The sequence below is a fragment of the Diceros bicornis genome, chromosome 14, assembly GCF_020826845.1.
Source record: "Diceros bicornis minor isolate mBicDic1 chromosome 14, mDicBic1.mat.cur, whole genome shotgun sequence".
Taxonomy (NCBI): Eukaryota; Metazoa; Chordata; class Mammalia; order Perissodactyla; family Rhinocerotidae; genus Diceros; species Diceros bicornis.
This window is the reverse complement of record NC_080753.1, coordinates 26,775,506-26,791,763: the sequence shown is the minus strand read 5'-3', so window position 1 is coordinate 26,791,763 and position 16,258 is coordinate 26,775,506. Positions and strand designations below refer to the sequence as shown.

Below are 16,258 nucleotides of genomic sequence, written 5' to 3'. Positions count from 1 at the left end.
CTCCCCGAACTTACCCAATATTAAATATAGAAAAGCCTTTGGTATGAAAGGCTTTACCTGACGATCATAAACATTCCTCACATAGCAAATCTGAATAAATCACTAGAGCGCTTTCAATTCTTAACTACTAGTACAATATTTATATTCTTTTAAGTTTACTGGACATATGATTTTGACTACTTCTAAAAATATAAGCCCTCCTCTATGTCACTCAGCCACAAGGCATTCAAATCAACCAGAGTTCTTCGTCAAAGCTGATTAAGAGGTGGATTAAGATGAGTTAATGGAATATCAAAATATTTGAAGATAAAATATCTAAGTACATATACAAAAATGTAATTGTAATACTTACCAATCAGGCCCTTCTCGAGAGTGAAGGTTTTGTTTGTAAACATACATTCAAAAGCCACAATGTGAAAAATCTTGTTCACTGTGTTGTGAGTCCCAACTATTCGAATATACCTGGGGGTAAAAAGAAAAGGAAATCTGTTGAAGAAAACAAGCTTCTATCATAGCCGGTCCAAAGATAACAGAATAAGATACAATATGTAAACATACAGTGTACCAGAGCATGGACTAAAGGAGACTTTGAACTTGACTTCAGACCCTGTACCTGCTCCTCAGGGCTAGCTCCAACCAAGCCTAGAAGAATTACAGCAAAATTAGGGAGATGCCACTTTCTGGAGAATTAAGTATAACTTGGATTTGATTTACCCAGAAAATCAAACCAGGTACTGTTCAATTCAACCCCTGCATGTCAGTACAATTATATGTCCATGAGACACTTACGCCGGAGAATAACAAACAGCTTCTATCCTCACCTTGTGGTTAGGAATGTGCCTGTGCACAGGGGCACTAACACGCAAAATCAAACGCTTTCCAACTCAATGAAAGATTTCATCCGTTGGAGACAGATGCATGAAATCAATATTGCTTTCTCATTTAAAAGAAAATCCACAGGAACTACTGAAAACCACTCAGTTTCTTGTATTTTAAGATTGCTCCTAAATCCTTGTTAGGAAGTTAACCCTATATACTTACGCCAGCCCCCCATTTGACTGCTGGGAAGCCTTCTCCTGACCAGAGGAAGTGATCTGCAGAGGTGACCCAGCTTGCTCTGCAGCCTCCCTCCTGGCCACACGGATCTGGCATCTGCACACAGTGCAGAGTTTCACAGGGCAGGTCTTGAGCATCTCGGCCTGTTCACCCTCTGTATCTCCCTGGAGGCTTCACCTCCAACAAACAAGCATTAACCTTGGAGCAAGTAGCTCCTTTCACTCTCCAAGGGGACTGACAGTTCACAGGTTAATGAACAGACAAATTCACTCTTCTGAGTGTCACACAATTCCACAGAGAATGTGCCACAAACCGCCTTACTGGAATTCAAAGGAAGAACCAGGAAAGATAACTAGATTAACTGATAACGCTATCCAAAATTATGAACTATGCACTCTGAAAGACGGGGCATATTAAACAAACAGATTTCAATTAGGAGATGACAGACTGGGTAAGGTTTTAGTAATATCCTCCCTTTGCTGTGTAAAACAACCTTTGACTTAGATGATGTAATTTTACTTCTGAGTTAATCACTGTTCATTAATCCAGTAATTTCTTTACATTTCTCATCACTCCAAGTTAACTGTATAATGTAAATGCCGATTTAAAAAATTCACTTGAGGGATACTATATCTGGGTTTTTTATATCATGGACTATTTTCTCTCCCATTCCTTGAAGCCTGAATCTCATGGCATCCCCTGTGCACCTCATTTAGCCATCTGCTCCTTGACATAAGCTGATCACTCATCTTCACAACCAATACAAATGCTATCCCCTGGACTGGCTGTTCAGTGTGCCCACACCCACTGCAGGGAGACACCACTCTTCCTGTGTGGAGAGTCAGGGCAACTGCCACACTCACCAAACCCTCTGGGTAAGCAGGAAGTTGGCCCTGATCTGTTCTCTCGAGCCCTCAAGGCAGACAGAAGGTGCTGATTTTATTGGGTTTGGGTGGGCGGTGGGGTTCATTTAAAATAAGTTCTTAATGGATTGGGTAGAACAGATTGTGTTGGCCTTTACCACAGTCAGTGACAATCGCTCTGGTGCTTTCTGGAAGGGAAGGGGTGCGTTAAGCCTGGCGCCTTGGCCTGAATCTAATTTTGTCCATTTTCTTAAACCCACAGGAACTCAACCAGCATTGCATTTTCAACCGCACATGGTCATGACAGCCTGAGTGCTGCTGTCTGCAACCTTGGAGGGAATGGAGGGAATGTGGTTTGGTGGAATTTGATCAGATCATTTTCCTGTTCCTGAGGTCGAGACTCTTCCAAAGGAGAGACAGCTCTCCTAATACTGTACAAAGTAGAGGAGCCAGGAAGTGACTAATACGGCATTTCCCCACTGGCAGTTCTTAAAGTTAATAGTCTGGTGTGACCTAAGGGGAGGCAGTGACGTTCCCTCCCTCCCGCCTCCACATAAAACATTATATGGAACCAGGCTCTCCAAGTTTAGATAATAGTCATTTCCCAAATTTTACCCTGGTGCAAATATCAGGAATGGGAGAAAATACGCAAGCTTCCCCTCCCTCGTCCCCCAATTATAAGAAACTGAAAATAAAAAATTGTACTGGAATACATTTTACAGCCTTAATGATAGTGTTTGTGATAACAAACAAGTTAATATATATGGTTGGAAAAGCACTGAGAGATGCCTCCAGATAAAAAGTTCTGCATAAATGAAGATAATGTTATCTCTGCTGCATAATCCTGAGGTCAAATTAGCAATTCACCACTGTACATCACACTTCTTGATTAGCCTGTTATATGTAATGCTCATAACATGTTTAATTATTCTAGGTCTACAATACTTTCTAAGTCTCCATAAAATTATAGCATAATTTACAAAAATGGCATAAAGTCCTTATTCAAATATACATTTAAAAAAATGGTAACAAAGTCACAAGAAAGAAGCCATGCTCCTTTTCTGCAGCAAGGAGTTGTTTAGCATAGGACTCTGTCCTTTACTAAAGATCTCAACCAGAATTACCAAATAAGCTTTAACCAACTCTCAACTTCAGTGACTGGTAGGGTAGCGTGGAGCTCTACACAAAGAACTCAGAGGCCCGGTCCAGCTCAGGGGAAGGAGTGCCCTGATCCATGAGCAATGACTAGAACGGAGAGGGAGCAGCACAAGTACCACCCTCCATCATCAGCAGATTTCCTTCACGGGGCTCACAATGGAGCAATCCCAAGGCAGAAGAGAAGTTATTACTACCAAAGCTACTGAAAATCCAAGGGATAGGGATGAGAGAGAATCCTTTCTCTCTTTTTTAACTTTTTTTGAAAAACAAAGCAAAACTTGTTCCTGGGTCATAACACCTCAACAGGAGAAGTCGATACCACATTTTCTCCGTCACAAAAGATTTTTGAATAAGAGGTAAAGCTTAAGATGAATTTTTTTTTTCCTTTCAGCATCATCTCTCCAATGCCCAGCCAGACTCTGATTTAACCTGATAATAAGGGCAGTGGCAGCTAGTGACTTCATCAGTGTGCAGAGAAGAGCACTGCTGAAAAATATAACAGCTCTCCTTTGTTCTCTCTGAGGTCCTCAACAGCAGCTCAAACAGTTGGAAGATAATTAAAACTTAAACAGTGCTGAGGAAGGCAGATATGCAACAGATTGGCCATTTCTGATGAGGATGAATGCTGTCCACATGAGCCCTAGTGTAACAGACTGTTTCCAATATTCTCTTCCTTCCCTATGTTAGCTGTTGTCTAGTCACTGACAAAGACTGGATCCTCAACACAGTTCAGAACATGATGTTTCAATGCAGAAGTTTCTAGGAGCTATAATATTGTGGGTGAAAAGAGATTCTGTCCTCTTTAATAAAATTAAACCTAAAACCTGCAAGGATAGCACTCTGAAATTGAAAGGCACTATAGAGTTTGGAAGAACGTGCTTTAAAGTCCAACAGAACCAGGTTTGCAGCCCAGCCTCATCACTTAATTAACTGTGTCACTTTGGAGAAAAAAATGCTTTAAATCTTTTTGAACCTTAGTTTCCTTCTCTATAAAATGAGGTCAATAACACAAATCTTATAGGATATTTAAATAAGATGAGTATTTAAAGTGTCTAATGCAGTGCTTGGCAGAGTAGGACATCATTAAATAGAAATTCAAAGCGTAAATTATTGGATGCAGAATTTCTTGGTTTGGATTTTAGAATGCTGGTTGCCTGGGAGAGCATTCCTAACTGTGGATGTTAAAATGGTGCCTCTATGAGGAGGCAGGCCAAAGGCAGGCAAGGTCTCGTCCTTCCTCTTAGGGCACCATACTATAAGCACTATGGGCCACAAAAAGAAACTACATTCCAAATGCAGATTACCCGGTTCAATGGTATTTCCTGCTTTAAGCCCCTAGTCTTTAGAAAAGTCTACTTAACCTATCTTTCCATCATTTTTTGTCAGGATGCTACCAGATTTAATTTCTAAGTCACAAAAAATACATCTTTAACAAACTAACGAAAATATAGAAAAAGAGCAACTTGTACATTCCCACTTTAAACCCCTTGGTATTCTCTAGTCTTTAGTTCAGGTGGACCACAAGCCTACTTGTGATTATAGTTAATCCTCAACCTTTGCCTCTAGTTATGTGATCACCTAACTTTCGTGCTGAGCAGGTTCTACTACAAGATAAAATTGAATTCAGTAAGAAATATTTAAATGAGCTCTCAAGGGAGCAACGAAAGCCAAAATCCATTAGAATTTTATTCTTTGGTAAACAAAGTTGTATTTTCAAAATGAACTTCATATTCTTTGGTTCAACAAAGACTCTTGAGAAAACTAGACTAAGACAGGTGCACAAGAAGGGATTCTTAACATTTTGACTCTTCCTCTGAGGTAGCCCTAGAGAACTCTGAGGAGAAAAACTGTTCTTTGCTGTGGCCAGAGGCAGTCACCTGACAAGAACTTTAGCTACAGCATTTACTAGGGACTTGGGACCATGTGGGATTTGGATCCACCATTTCCAAGATTTCCTATTTGACCTTTCCTTTCAAAGAGATACTAAGAATGTACATAAATAACTCTCTAACCCAAGAAGCAGGTAATGACCATGGGTTTCCCAGCGTGGTATTTTTCTTCTAGTTCTGGGTACAATGTTAGTGCTCTTATAATCAAACCACAGACTGGAGGTGCAAGTGACTTCAGGTCTTGTTGCTAAGGCAGCAAGTGGAAAACAGTTTACTGCCAGAATGACAAAAAGCTTCTAGAAAAAGCATGTTGCAACAGAAAAGATTTGCTACTCTTAGCAAACCTTCCCTCTGGCTGATCTGTGGAGCTATAGATTCTCCTCTACTGACTTCAGCAAAGGGCCCCAGCAGCCTTTGCTTATTTGGAAGAGGAAGAATTATTGAAAGGTTAAACACTCTGTGTCCAGAGTTAGCCTAAGCAGAGGCTACGTCTGCGAGAGCAGCCCTGATGTGGTCTAATTGTTAGTCCAGCAGAGGGAGCAATCAGCTTCCAGCACCTGCACTACTCAACCTGAAGGGCCAACGAAACAAGAAGTCACCTTGTTTTTCAGAGAAAACTGATGCTATATTGAACCAAGTATGCAGAGGGGATAAGATGGGTAAATAATTACTAACATATCATAACCCTGTGCTACCAAAATAGACAGTCATTCCAAGATTAGAGATAAATATTTAAGTGTTGTTTTTTTATTTTGGGGAAATGTGAATTTTGATTAGTAGGCTTTTTTTCCCCAACCCAAATATGGAGAACTTAAAACCTGCCATAATAATATGCCTTCAACTTATGAAACTATATTTGAAATTAATATAACAAAAAGAACTTAATTGTAATATTTACCTAAAACATATGAAAGTGATATAAGATGTAAAATTTAATTCATTTAAGTTTCCTGCTTGCACATTTACCTGTCAATAGCCCTTGTAGGTATACTGGGTAAATCCCAAACACCTACTAGATACAAGAAATTGTGCTAAGCACTGTGAGGAAGGGACCAGAGAAACAGGACAAAAAACTTCATCTGGGGGAGTCTGTTGTGTAGTTTAGAAGGCAAGATTAAGACCCATCAAACCATATGACTTTTGACAGAAGTCAGTCAAAAGAAAGAAAAACCTAAGTTCTAGTCAGAGCTTCACAACACATTAGATATAAAATTTGGGGCAAGTTCCTTAATTTCTCTCAGTCTTAGCTCCACATTGGTGGTAGTGGTAAGGAGAAAGACAGAAGAGCTTCTTATCTATTCACACATGGTAGCCTAAGCTTAAAACACCAAATTTAGCAACATGAACTTTAGAAGTCCTCCCTGTGAACTACTCTTGCTTCAAAGACCAAAACCAAACAAACACGGCCGAAAGAGAAATAATCCCCTCCCCCACACTCACACAAATGATCACTAATTTACCCAACAAATATTAACTGAGTATTTACATACCATGTGCCAGCTACTGTTACTGGGTTCTAGGATATGGGATTGAACAATACAGATAAATCTCTTCCCCATGGAATATACATTTCACATCGACAGACAGACAACGAATTAAAAAAATCAAGCAATTATCCATTGGTTGGTAGGTGATCTATTTAGCATAGAACTTTATAGAAAAACTTGCTAAATTGGAAGGATAAACAGTTATAAAATCTCTCCCAGCAGGAATAAAGAAGGGTCAAATGGGAAGGTACAACTAGCTCTCCCTGAGAACATGGACACACTGTAAATGAGTCTGGGGTGTAGACACAGCACACCTATTACAGACATTTAGCAGGATACAGGCAAAAATCTAATTAAGTAGGCTTCTTAGGATCTGGAAAGAGGAACTGATTTGAATTTCATGGGAAGAAATGTCTTATTTATTTCATGGTTTATTTTTCTTTTTATCTTTTTTTTTTTTCAGATTGTAATTTCAAGAGATTAATAGAGAGACAAAATGGGAAGTGGAGGATATAAGATGAAAAATGAATAAGGGGTGGGGGGGAAGAGGGAGAAAGAGAGAAGGGGATAAAAGGAAGTGGGGGAGAGGGAGACAGAGCATGAATATGATTAAGTCAATCCCTTCTTCTGTCTCTGTTAAGTGCTAATGTGAACAAATCCCCATGTGGGAATACTGTTAACCAATTTTATTACTCAATAAAACATTTGAAACCAACACAAAGTATATTTTAAGAAATGGAACTAAATTACCAAAAGTTCAACATTTGCATTTTTTCATTAACTTTTCCCCTAGCCCAAGACGCTGGGGGTGGGGGAGAGAATTTCACTAGTTTTATCTTTAAAATGGCTACATTATCTTTTTCAGTTTATCCAATAGGCTGTGTCTTTCCACGAATGTAGACAAATGAGTCTAATGGAATTGTGCACTAGAGAAAAAGCAGAAGAAAATTAAATTTGTTAGTTTCCCTACGAATCTGTAAGAACTCATTTGGTCACTATGACCTGTAGCAAGCCTGCTTTAGTAACATGGTGGGTAAGGAAAATTTCTCTTTTTTTTAACCTAAGACTATGGTGAGTATATGCCATTTATTGTAACTTAAAGTTTTAAGGCCTGGAAGAGCACCCCCCTCTTTTTTTTCCTTTTAAAGTAGAAGGTTAAATACAGAAGGAAGAAAGGCAAACAGAAGGAGAAAGAATTTGCCTCTCTCTAAAGAAAAATCTAAGAATCTTTCTAATACGGTAAACATCTGACACACTGAGAAATAAGATAGGAATTGCCCAAGATGGTCAGAACAACAGAAGTGAAAACTGAGCATCCAAGTCAAGACAGTAATAGAGAGAGCATAGGGAGTAAGGAAATCACAAATCTTCACTCCAGACCCCTGAGACACTAGCGCTGGAATTAAAATAAAAGCCAACAACTTCTGAACACATCCCATGTGCCAGCCTTTGCATGCATTATTTCCTTTCATAGAGAAGCCATACCCTACACATTCATACAGTCAGGCTGGAAATTTCAAAGCTCAACAGAACATACGTCCCTCAAAGCCTCTGTATTCTTTATGAGCTACATAAAGGAACCTGTGTACCAGGTAATAATAGCTCCTCAGAGAACCAACTGAAATGTATTTGGGGAAAACAAACCCAACCCATAAAAGTCCCACACTTGCCACCTGCTATCCCCAGACTGCTTCCATCCTCATGGAAAATTTCACGGACCCTCCTTTGCCCTTTAGCAATTTCTGGACCTTTACCTAGAGGATGGATCAGGAAAAAAAAGATCCAGAGATTTACTTACCACATAACGCAAGCATCGGTATAACTATGTACCAAGCTACCAACCAGAGGCAGAGTAGTTAAAGTAAATAAAAATAATACTACGGAAAACTTGAGAGGAATGCTCATCACCAGCAGCACAGGGAATGCAAACAACAGGAGAGAGAAAGAGAGAGAGAGAGAAGTATTTTTGTCCTAGGTGCCCAAACTGGTGTGGATATGTATAATGGACTATCTCAGGGATTGTTAAAGCTCAGAAGTGCGTGACTGATTTCACTGCAGAGGCCCGTACTCCAGTTTCCAAATAGCATGCAGGATTACTAATTTCAGCACTATAGAGATTTTGCTGCTAAAATCTGTCAATGTATTAGACCTTTAACACAAGCAAAAGAGAAGAGAAAATAGCAAGATGCTCCAAGTGGCACTCTCTGGTGGTCTACAGAGTCTGCAGCTTATAGTAGGGACTGAGCAGACATGGGACAGGTTCACTCTGAACAGTCTGCCCAATCATTTTAAAAGCCATTTCCCCACACTCACACCTTTTGTGTTAGGAGTCCCATGCACTGCTTAAGTTCAATTTTGAAGCCCTGTTCCCAATCCATATTTCTGCTGGATTAGCAAGCAGGTTGGGAGGTAGAGTAGTTTGGCAAGGATTTTTTTTCCCCTCCCCAAAGCTTCTTGAGAGTTCAACCATTCATGACCTAGACTTTACTGGTACAGCATTAGTGCTAAGCCAGTGATCAGAAAGAAAATGTCAATCCTTACACTTGTTTCAGAAATTCAAGGAAAGAAAAACTTAGGAGAGGAATGCACATCAAGTAAAATGTGTACTTTCTAAGAGAGGATTTATTTTTTAATAAACAAGAAGATTCTATTATATTACTAATAGTCACTGCTACTGCTGTGGTGTTTGGACTGCTTATTAAAATAAAACAAAACATAACTGGCTTCACTATTTCTTTTTCTAGTCTTACATTTTTAAAATAAAGTTTATACATACACAGTTTTTTTAGTCAAATAGCCTATAAGGTTTATTATGAAAAATACTCCCCCTATGCTCCATTTCCTCCTCTCCTCAAAGGTAACCGTTTTAACCTGTTTTAGTGGATTGTTTTAGGATTAATTTCACATCTGTAATTACCATTCTTTTAATGCTACTTCTTGATTTTTTGGTTTTAGGCTTTATCTACCAATCTACTATGATGGAAGACAAGTATCTAGCTCTTTCCTTTCCACATGCACTCTTTCCCATCCCTCCAATTTAGATTAGATTTTAACTTTGGTTGACTCAACATTCAGTGAGTACATTATGATTAAGTAAACATGATTCACAACTAATATATGGTGTACTTTCCTTTCCTGCAAAATTTCTTCCCTTCTAGAGTTAGAAATAGTCTTGATTTTTTGTTGCGATTAGTTTTGTATGCACTCAATACTAATTCACCTCCTCTCCCAACTCTCCTTTACTTGAATTAAAGCTCCTCTCAAAACATTCTGACACATCAGGTATTTCCAGCAGTGGCTTCTTCTTGAAAAAGTCCTCCCAGACCTCTTGGCCAGTTCAATCAAGTCTAGTTGCCCTCTAAGTCTGATGCAAGCTGTCATCCTGGGATCTATCTTCACCATCATTCTAGGGATTCCTTTCATCTCTCCTGTGCTAAATTTCCCCTATCCTGTATCTTATGCTGTGTTCTTTCTTTGGTGGTGAGCACCCCTCAATAGCTTCCTGAGAAACGAATCTGGGAGATAAAACTTTGAGGCTTTGTTTGTCTGAACATATCTTTAGTCTACCTTCATATTTGGTAGTTTGGCTGGGTATAGAATTTTAAGTTGAAAATAGTTTTCCTTCAGAGCTTTGAAGGTCTTATTTTGCCACCTGTCAAGCTTCTAGTTTTGCTATTAAGAAGTCATTATGGGGGCCAGCCCTGTGGTGTAGTAGTTAAGTTGGCGCGCTCTGCTTCAGCAGCCCGGGGTTCAGGAGTGTGGATCCCAGACTCGGACCTACACACTGCTCATCAAGCCATGCTGTGGCGGCATCCCACATACAAAAAAATAGAGGAAGATTGGCAGATGTCAGCTCAGGGCCAATCTTCCTCATCAAAATATAACCAAAAATAGAAGTCATTATGACACCTGACTTGGTTTCTTTCTTTTTTTAAAAAAACAATGTCCTGCACTGGAAGCATGTAGATTTTTCTCTGCACCCCTAGTATTCTGAAATTTCATGATGATGTGCCTTTGTGTGGGTCTATTTTCTTCCACTGGGTTGGGCGCTCAGAGACCCTTACAATCTGGAAACCCATGTACTTCAGTTTTGGTAAGTTTTCTTGAATTATTGTTATTGACTTCCTCCCCTGGATTTTTTCCAGCCTCTCTTTATGAAACTCTTAGTTTTGGACAGTGGACCTCCTTATCTTTACCTGCACTTTTATTTTTTCTCTATTTGACACCTTTTTGTCATTTTGTTCTACTTTCTGGGAGAGTTCCTCAACTTTACCATCTGTGCTATCTACCGAGTTTTTCATTTCTGCTTTAATATTTTAAATTTCCAACTGTAATTCTTATTCTCTGAATGTTCCTTTTTTGTGGCATCTTCTTGGTCTAAAATTGCCATATTTACTTTAATCTCTCTGAAGATAGTAATGACTTTTTTTTTTAAGTTTTCATCTCCCTATATAGCTTTTTTGTTTTCTGTTTTTTTCAGTCTTTATGTTTCATATCAGTTTCCTCAGATATCCGGTTGTCAAGAAGGTTGTCAGGAAGGAACCTGGACATACAATAGGATATTCTGAGAATATATGTTGCCTGAGTGGGCCAACTATCAGGAAAACCCTACTTTCAGATTCTTTAGCTCTTCCCTCTTGGGCTGGTTAGATTACCTAGAAAGATATTTCCAATCCTCTGCATGGAAGATCTGGCCCTGACTCTTCAGAGTTCCAGAAGCTAAGTGGTAAAACAGGGCAGGGGTATTTGTCTGGGGGGGGAGGAGGGCTGTTACTGAGAGATGGGGTCTCAGCATATGACCACTTAATCTTCCTACAGTATGACATTTCTCAACTATGCATGGTATTTTTCTGGCTTAGAGACCCTCTGTTTTACCCTCATCAAAGAATAAATTTCCAAAGTCAGACAGAGAGAGACAAACACTGTATGATTTCACTTATATATGGACTCTCAAAAAGCCTAACTCATAGAAACAGATAGAATGGTGTTGCCAGGGGCTGGGAGATGGGAGAAATGAGGAGATGTTAGTCAACAGCTACACACTTCCAGTTATAAGATGAGTAAGTTTTGGGAGTCTAATATATAGTATAGTGACTACAGTTCACAAAACTGTATTATATACTTGAAAGTTGCTAAGAAAGTAGATCTTAAATGTTCTCATCACACACAAAAAAAGGTACTTATGTGAGGTGATGAAGGTGTTAACTAATCCTACTGTGGTAATGATTTCACAATACATAAGTGTATCAAATCATCATGTTAAACTTACACAATGTTATACATCAATTACATCTCAACAAAGCTAGAATAAATTTCCAGTTTTCCATCAGAGTGGAGGAGAAGCAGTCAAAGTTTTCTGAAGTGGGGGAGACGATCCGGAGTTCTTAATTGTTTCATAAACACATAGTTAGCCAATCCTCACTTCAAAGGTGCCTGGTGCCTCTAATTCCTAAGTCTTTGAGGATTCAGTGACTTAGGATTCAGTTCTCTTAAGCCTGTTTAATCATTTACCAATTGTTCATCTGCTTTACAGCTTCCTCTTTCATGTTTTTACCTCCTTTTCACATTTTATTTCTCCTTGTAGGTTAACACCAAAAAAAAAAAAAAAAAAATCCCTTTACTGTCATTTTAGTGGGGTTTTATTCCAAAGGACGTGAGAATCGATATGTGTTCATTCTGCTATTATTACCTGAAACTTTAACTATTTTTCACAAGAGTATGTCCATGCCTGTGGTTATTCCTATAAGGATAAAGGTTCAATCAAGGATCTTTGCTGGACTTACTCACTGAGTCTGAGACCTTGGGTCTTCCAAGCTGCTATGGCCAGAAGGGTACAACCTCTACAACTGTCTGGTACTTAGGACAATAATACAGGAGATAATAACCATTCCTCTTCATTTCCTTCCCTGTCTTCAGCTTGAGGGCTACAACTCTTTATTCCTTCTTGTCTTGAAACAACATTTTCACCTTGTTGCTGCTCCTCCAACGCCTTCCTTGTCCCATTCCTTCTACCAGGTTTTCAAATGGCTGTCTTAGATTATTTAGCTATTTTATCTTCTGGACTGGCTTTTCACTAATTAAATGTCCAAACAGGGATATGTCCAGACAATACCATAAATTATCACCATTCTGCAGAAAGATTCAAATCACTGAGTGATTTTGTTAGCCACAGTCTCCCTCTTTCTAAAAGGGGGGGTGGGGGGTGGGGTGTTACTTCCCACTGAGTAAAAACAAAATAATTCAGCTCATCCTCACACTGAAACAGCTGCACAGACAGCACTGGCTGCTCTGTTTATCTTGATAACTGTGGAAAAACACCATCTCCTCCCCTTTCCACTCTCTCTAGAACAATCACCATGCTCCACATGCAGATGGGGTGATTTAAACTCTCTGGAGCAGAAACAGGCTTGTCTGGTGTTCTTCCTGCACATTCGCACTGCACCCTTCCTCTGCTGCTGTCGGCGCGACCCAGTTGGTTAAGATAACAGCTGCTGTTAGGGGACCTCACAGATTCAGCTGTGGGTCGCCTGGAGGCTTCCTAACGCCCCCAGCTCAGCCAGCTGCATTGAAGCAGAGCCACGGGAAGTGAGTGCCAAAGCAGGAGCAAGTACATACTGTATATCCTCTTTAATCCTTGGAGTTATTGCAGCAGCAGCAAAAGGAGCGGGGGAGGAAGAACAAAGAAATACCTCACAGGCGTGGGGAGCAGGGCGGCCAAGCTTCTAAATCAGACAAGTGGAGAGCAAGATGCAGGTGGAGGAGGAAAAAGGCTTTCAACAAGGGTCCATTCAATTCTACTGCTTACTCCAGGGAGTCCAAGGAAATTCTCAAGTTTTTTGTTTTTCATTCAATGAGTCAGACAGGATTTGAAGACAGTAGGAAATGATTTCCAACCAATTGTGAACTTTTTGTTAAGCTAAGGAAAGCACACGGAATGACCCAATATCCAGGTTTGCCGGGGACTGTGCTGGGTTTAGTACAGAAAGTTTCATAGCCCAGGAAACTGCTCAGTCTCGGACAAACCAGGATAGATGTTCACCCTACGCCACCAACAGCTCTTTCCCCTTCTGGGGCTTACATGAAGCTGGGTTGCATTTATATTCCGCTCAGCATCTTCCTTATCTTTCTGGGCCGCTCCTGCCACACAAACGCTCTTCAGCCTATATCACGCACAGTCTAACAGACAAGGGCGTTAAAAGGCCATTCTGTGCTTGACTCGCAGTGGAAAAGGGAATAGTGTCATTCAGAGTTCTCCCAGCTTCCTTTCTGGAGTCCCTGTCAGAAGCACAAGCCTCCTAGCCCACACAACTGAATCAAAACGATCCTGGCAGAAGCTGAAAACACGGCTCATCTCAGTGCCTGGAGAAACCGTGCATCCCTCAATAACTTTAAAACGATGAACTCTGAAAAGAAGGAAGCCGAAGAAAACTCAACTACTCAGAGGCTGATAATTCAGAGTGCGGATTACTCAGGCTTTCTTCTCTGCTCCCCTCTTCCTCTGGCCCCAGTCATTAGGCCATTTCACTGCTCATTAGCAGGGAGGAGGAGGAAGGAAAGGAGAGGAAAGTCTAACTAGCCGATTTTTCTATTATATGAGCTGGTTTCCTAGGGAGGGTGTTCAAACTACTGGCTCAAGAGGTTCTTTGGTGAGGAGAGAGGACTGACAATTGGGGGTTGGGGCACTATCTGTTGATTTTAATCATTTGGTCTCTCTTAACTCCCCAACAGAATGAATTGTTGATCGTCTATTTTCATTGAAGGGCAAGCAAAAGTATAAATGTTAGACAAAAAGAAAAAAGTTACTAGTTAAATCCCATTAGATCATCTTTTAAAAAAAGTCCTTTGACAAACACCAGAGACAAGTGGTAATGCTGCCAATTTACAAAATAAATATAAGTGGATGATTATACACTGTGCTTTAAAAACTTTACAGCCTAAATTAAAGAAGTTCCTCCAGTTCACATTAAGTGTGAAATACCAATTTGAGAAAGATACCAGAAAGAGCAGTTCAGTTTTGGTTTAGTCATAACTTCTCAAAGCCTCAGTTTCCTCAGCTGTAAAGGGGAAAATAACAGGACCTAACTTTGGGGGGTTAATACTACATTAAGATCAACCACTAACTATATTAAGATTAACTACGTGTTAAGTGGTCAGTACTTGACCAGGCACATACTACGTGCTCAGGTATTGGTAGCTAGCATATACTAAGTACCAAAAATGTTAAATGAATATATGTAACATCATTAATTTAGCAATTTTTTTACTGAGGACCTATATATAACTATATATATAACTGAGCGCTGTTAGGCACTAGATAGGAAACAAATCTTAAGTCAATTCCTAAAAGGCCTACTGTTTTAATGCAGACAGGTAATTACAATATATATTAATAAATGTTACTAGACAAATTCTACACAAAATAGCATAGCAGCACTAGGAATGGCACCTAATCCAGACTGGCAAGAGAAGGCTTCCCGATGTGATCACTGAGTACTAAAAGATGAGTGGGTAATGCCAGGAAAAAGTGCGTGTGGAAGGAAAATCCAGGAGAAGGGTAGCATGTGCGAAGCCTAGGAATGCGACACCTTGGAATGCTGGGAAGACTGTGGGCAGTGCAGGGGGACTGGAGTCTAGACTGCACTGGGCTGGAGCAGAAATAACATTGGAAGCACAGGGCATAGCTATGAAGAGAGGAACAACAGGATGATGGCTAGGGGAAACCGTAGAGTCAAGAGAGGGGTCTGTTTCATTCATTAGTAAGGGAAGTGATTTGAGCAAGTCTAAATGCTACAGGGGAAAGAGCTGAGTGGAGAGGTAGAGGTTGCTGCTTCCTACCAGTCTAAGGGTAGAGTGGTTCTTTCCAGTTTTAAATGAATCGGGGTCTCCCTGGATGCCTTCAGTAACCTGTTCAAGTGTTGAGGGGGTCTGGATCAGTGGTTCTTTTCAATCCTGGATGCCCATCAGAATCACCTGGGCAGCTTAAAAAAATATATGGATGCCACTCTTAGAGATTCGAATTTATTTGGAATGAGGCAGAGATTCTAATGTATAGCTAGGAGTAGGAACCATTAGTCTAAATCATAATAAATAAATAAGTAAATATACACATTTAAATAAAAATTAAATAAAAATACACATTTCAAAAGCAAAGATTAACTACTTTGGGGTTAATGCTCCTCTGGATTGTGGGACTGCTGTTCTACTTTTTCAGTGTACCTCCACTTATTGTTCGGGCTCCATTACTAGCTACTTCTATCATACGCCTTGTTTAAATCACGGGTCAGTCCTCAGTGTACTTCAGGTGTCTATGCCTTCCTCACGTGGTTTCTGCTCCTGGGCATACCTTTCTCAGTCCCTTAGTGAACCCTTATTTCTCTTGGAAAGCCAAGCTCAAATGGCATGCATTTTGTGTAGTCTCCTATCAGTACTGATTTATCCCAAAGCATTAATTTCTCCCTCATTAGTTCACATAACTTCTATTATGGTGCGTCTCACATTGTGTGATAGTTAAGTGTCCACTTTTTGGCCTCCCCACTGGACTCTGAACTTTTTGAAAACAGAGACCTTTCCTTATTCATTATATTTTTCAAAGTGCCCCGTACAGTGTCCAAATGAGTGCACTGAATGCCCTCAAATGTTCGCTAAATGAATGAATCAAAGTGGATAAACAAAAGGTAATCATTACAAGAACTGTATTTAAGAATATAAGAATTTTAAGATTGTTAAAATTCATCAAAGCAAGTAATATTTATGTGAAATTACTTCTTACTCCCAAAGAGCAAAGGACAAAGAATTTTCCAGTGGT

At 39.8% G+C, this 16,258-nt stretch overlaps 1 protein-coding gene across 5 annotated transcripts in view; it reads right to left on the bottom strand.

Moving 5' to 3' along the window:
- BTBD9 (BTB domain containing 9) overlaps positions 1-16,258 on the bottom strand; it is a 395,116-nt gene that overhangs the window by 136,389 nt on the left and 242,469 nt on the right. For all 5 annotated transcript variants that reach the window (XR_009222005.1, XR_009222001.1, XR_009222002.1 and 2 more), the window contains exon 7: positions 353-462. Coding sequence is in view for 1 of the 5 variants with exons in the window: in XM_058554444.1 (XP_058410427.1) it covers positions 353-462 (110 nt within the window). In the remaining 4 variants the exon portion in view is untranslated. The remainder of the gene's footprint in view (positions 1-352; positions 463-16,258) is intronic.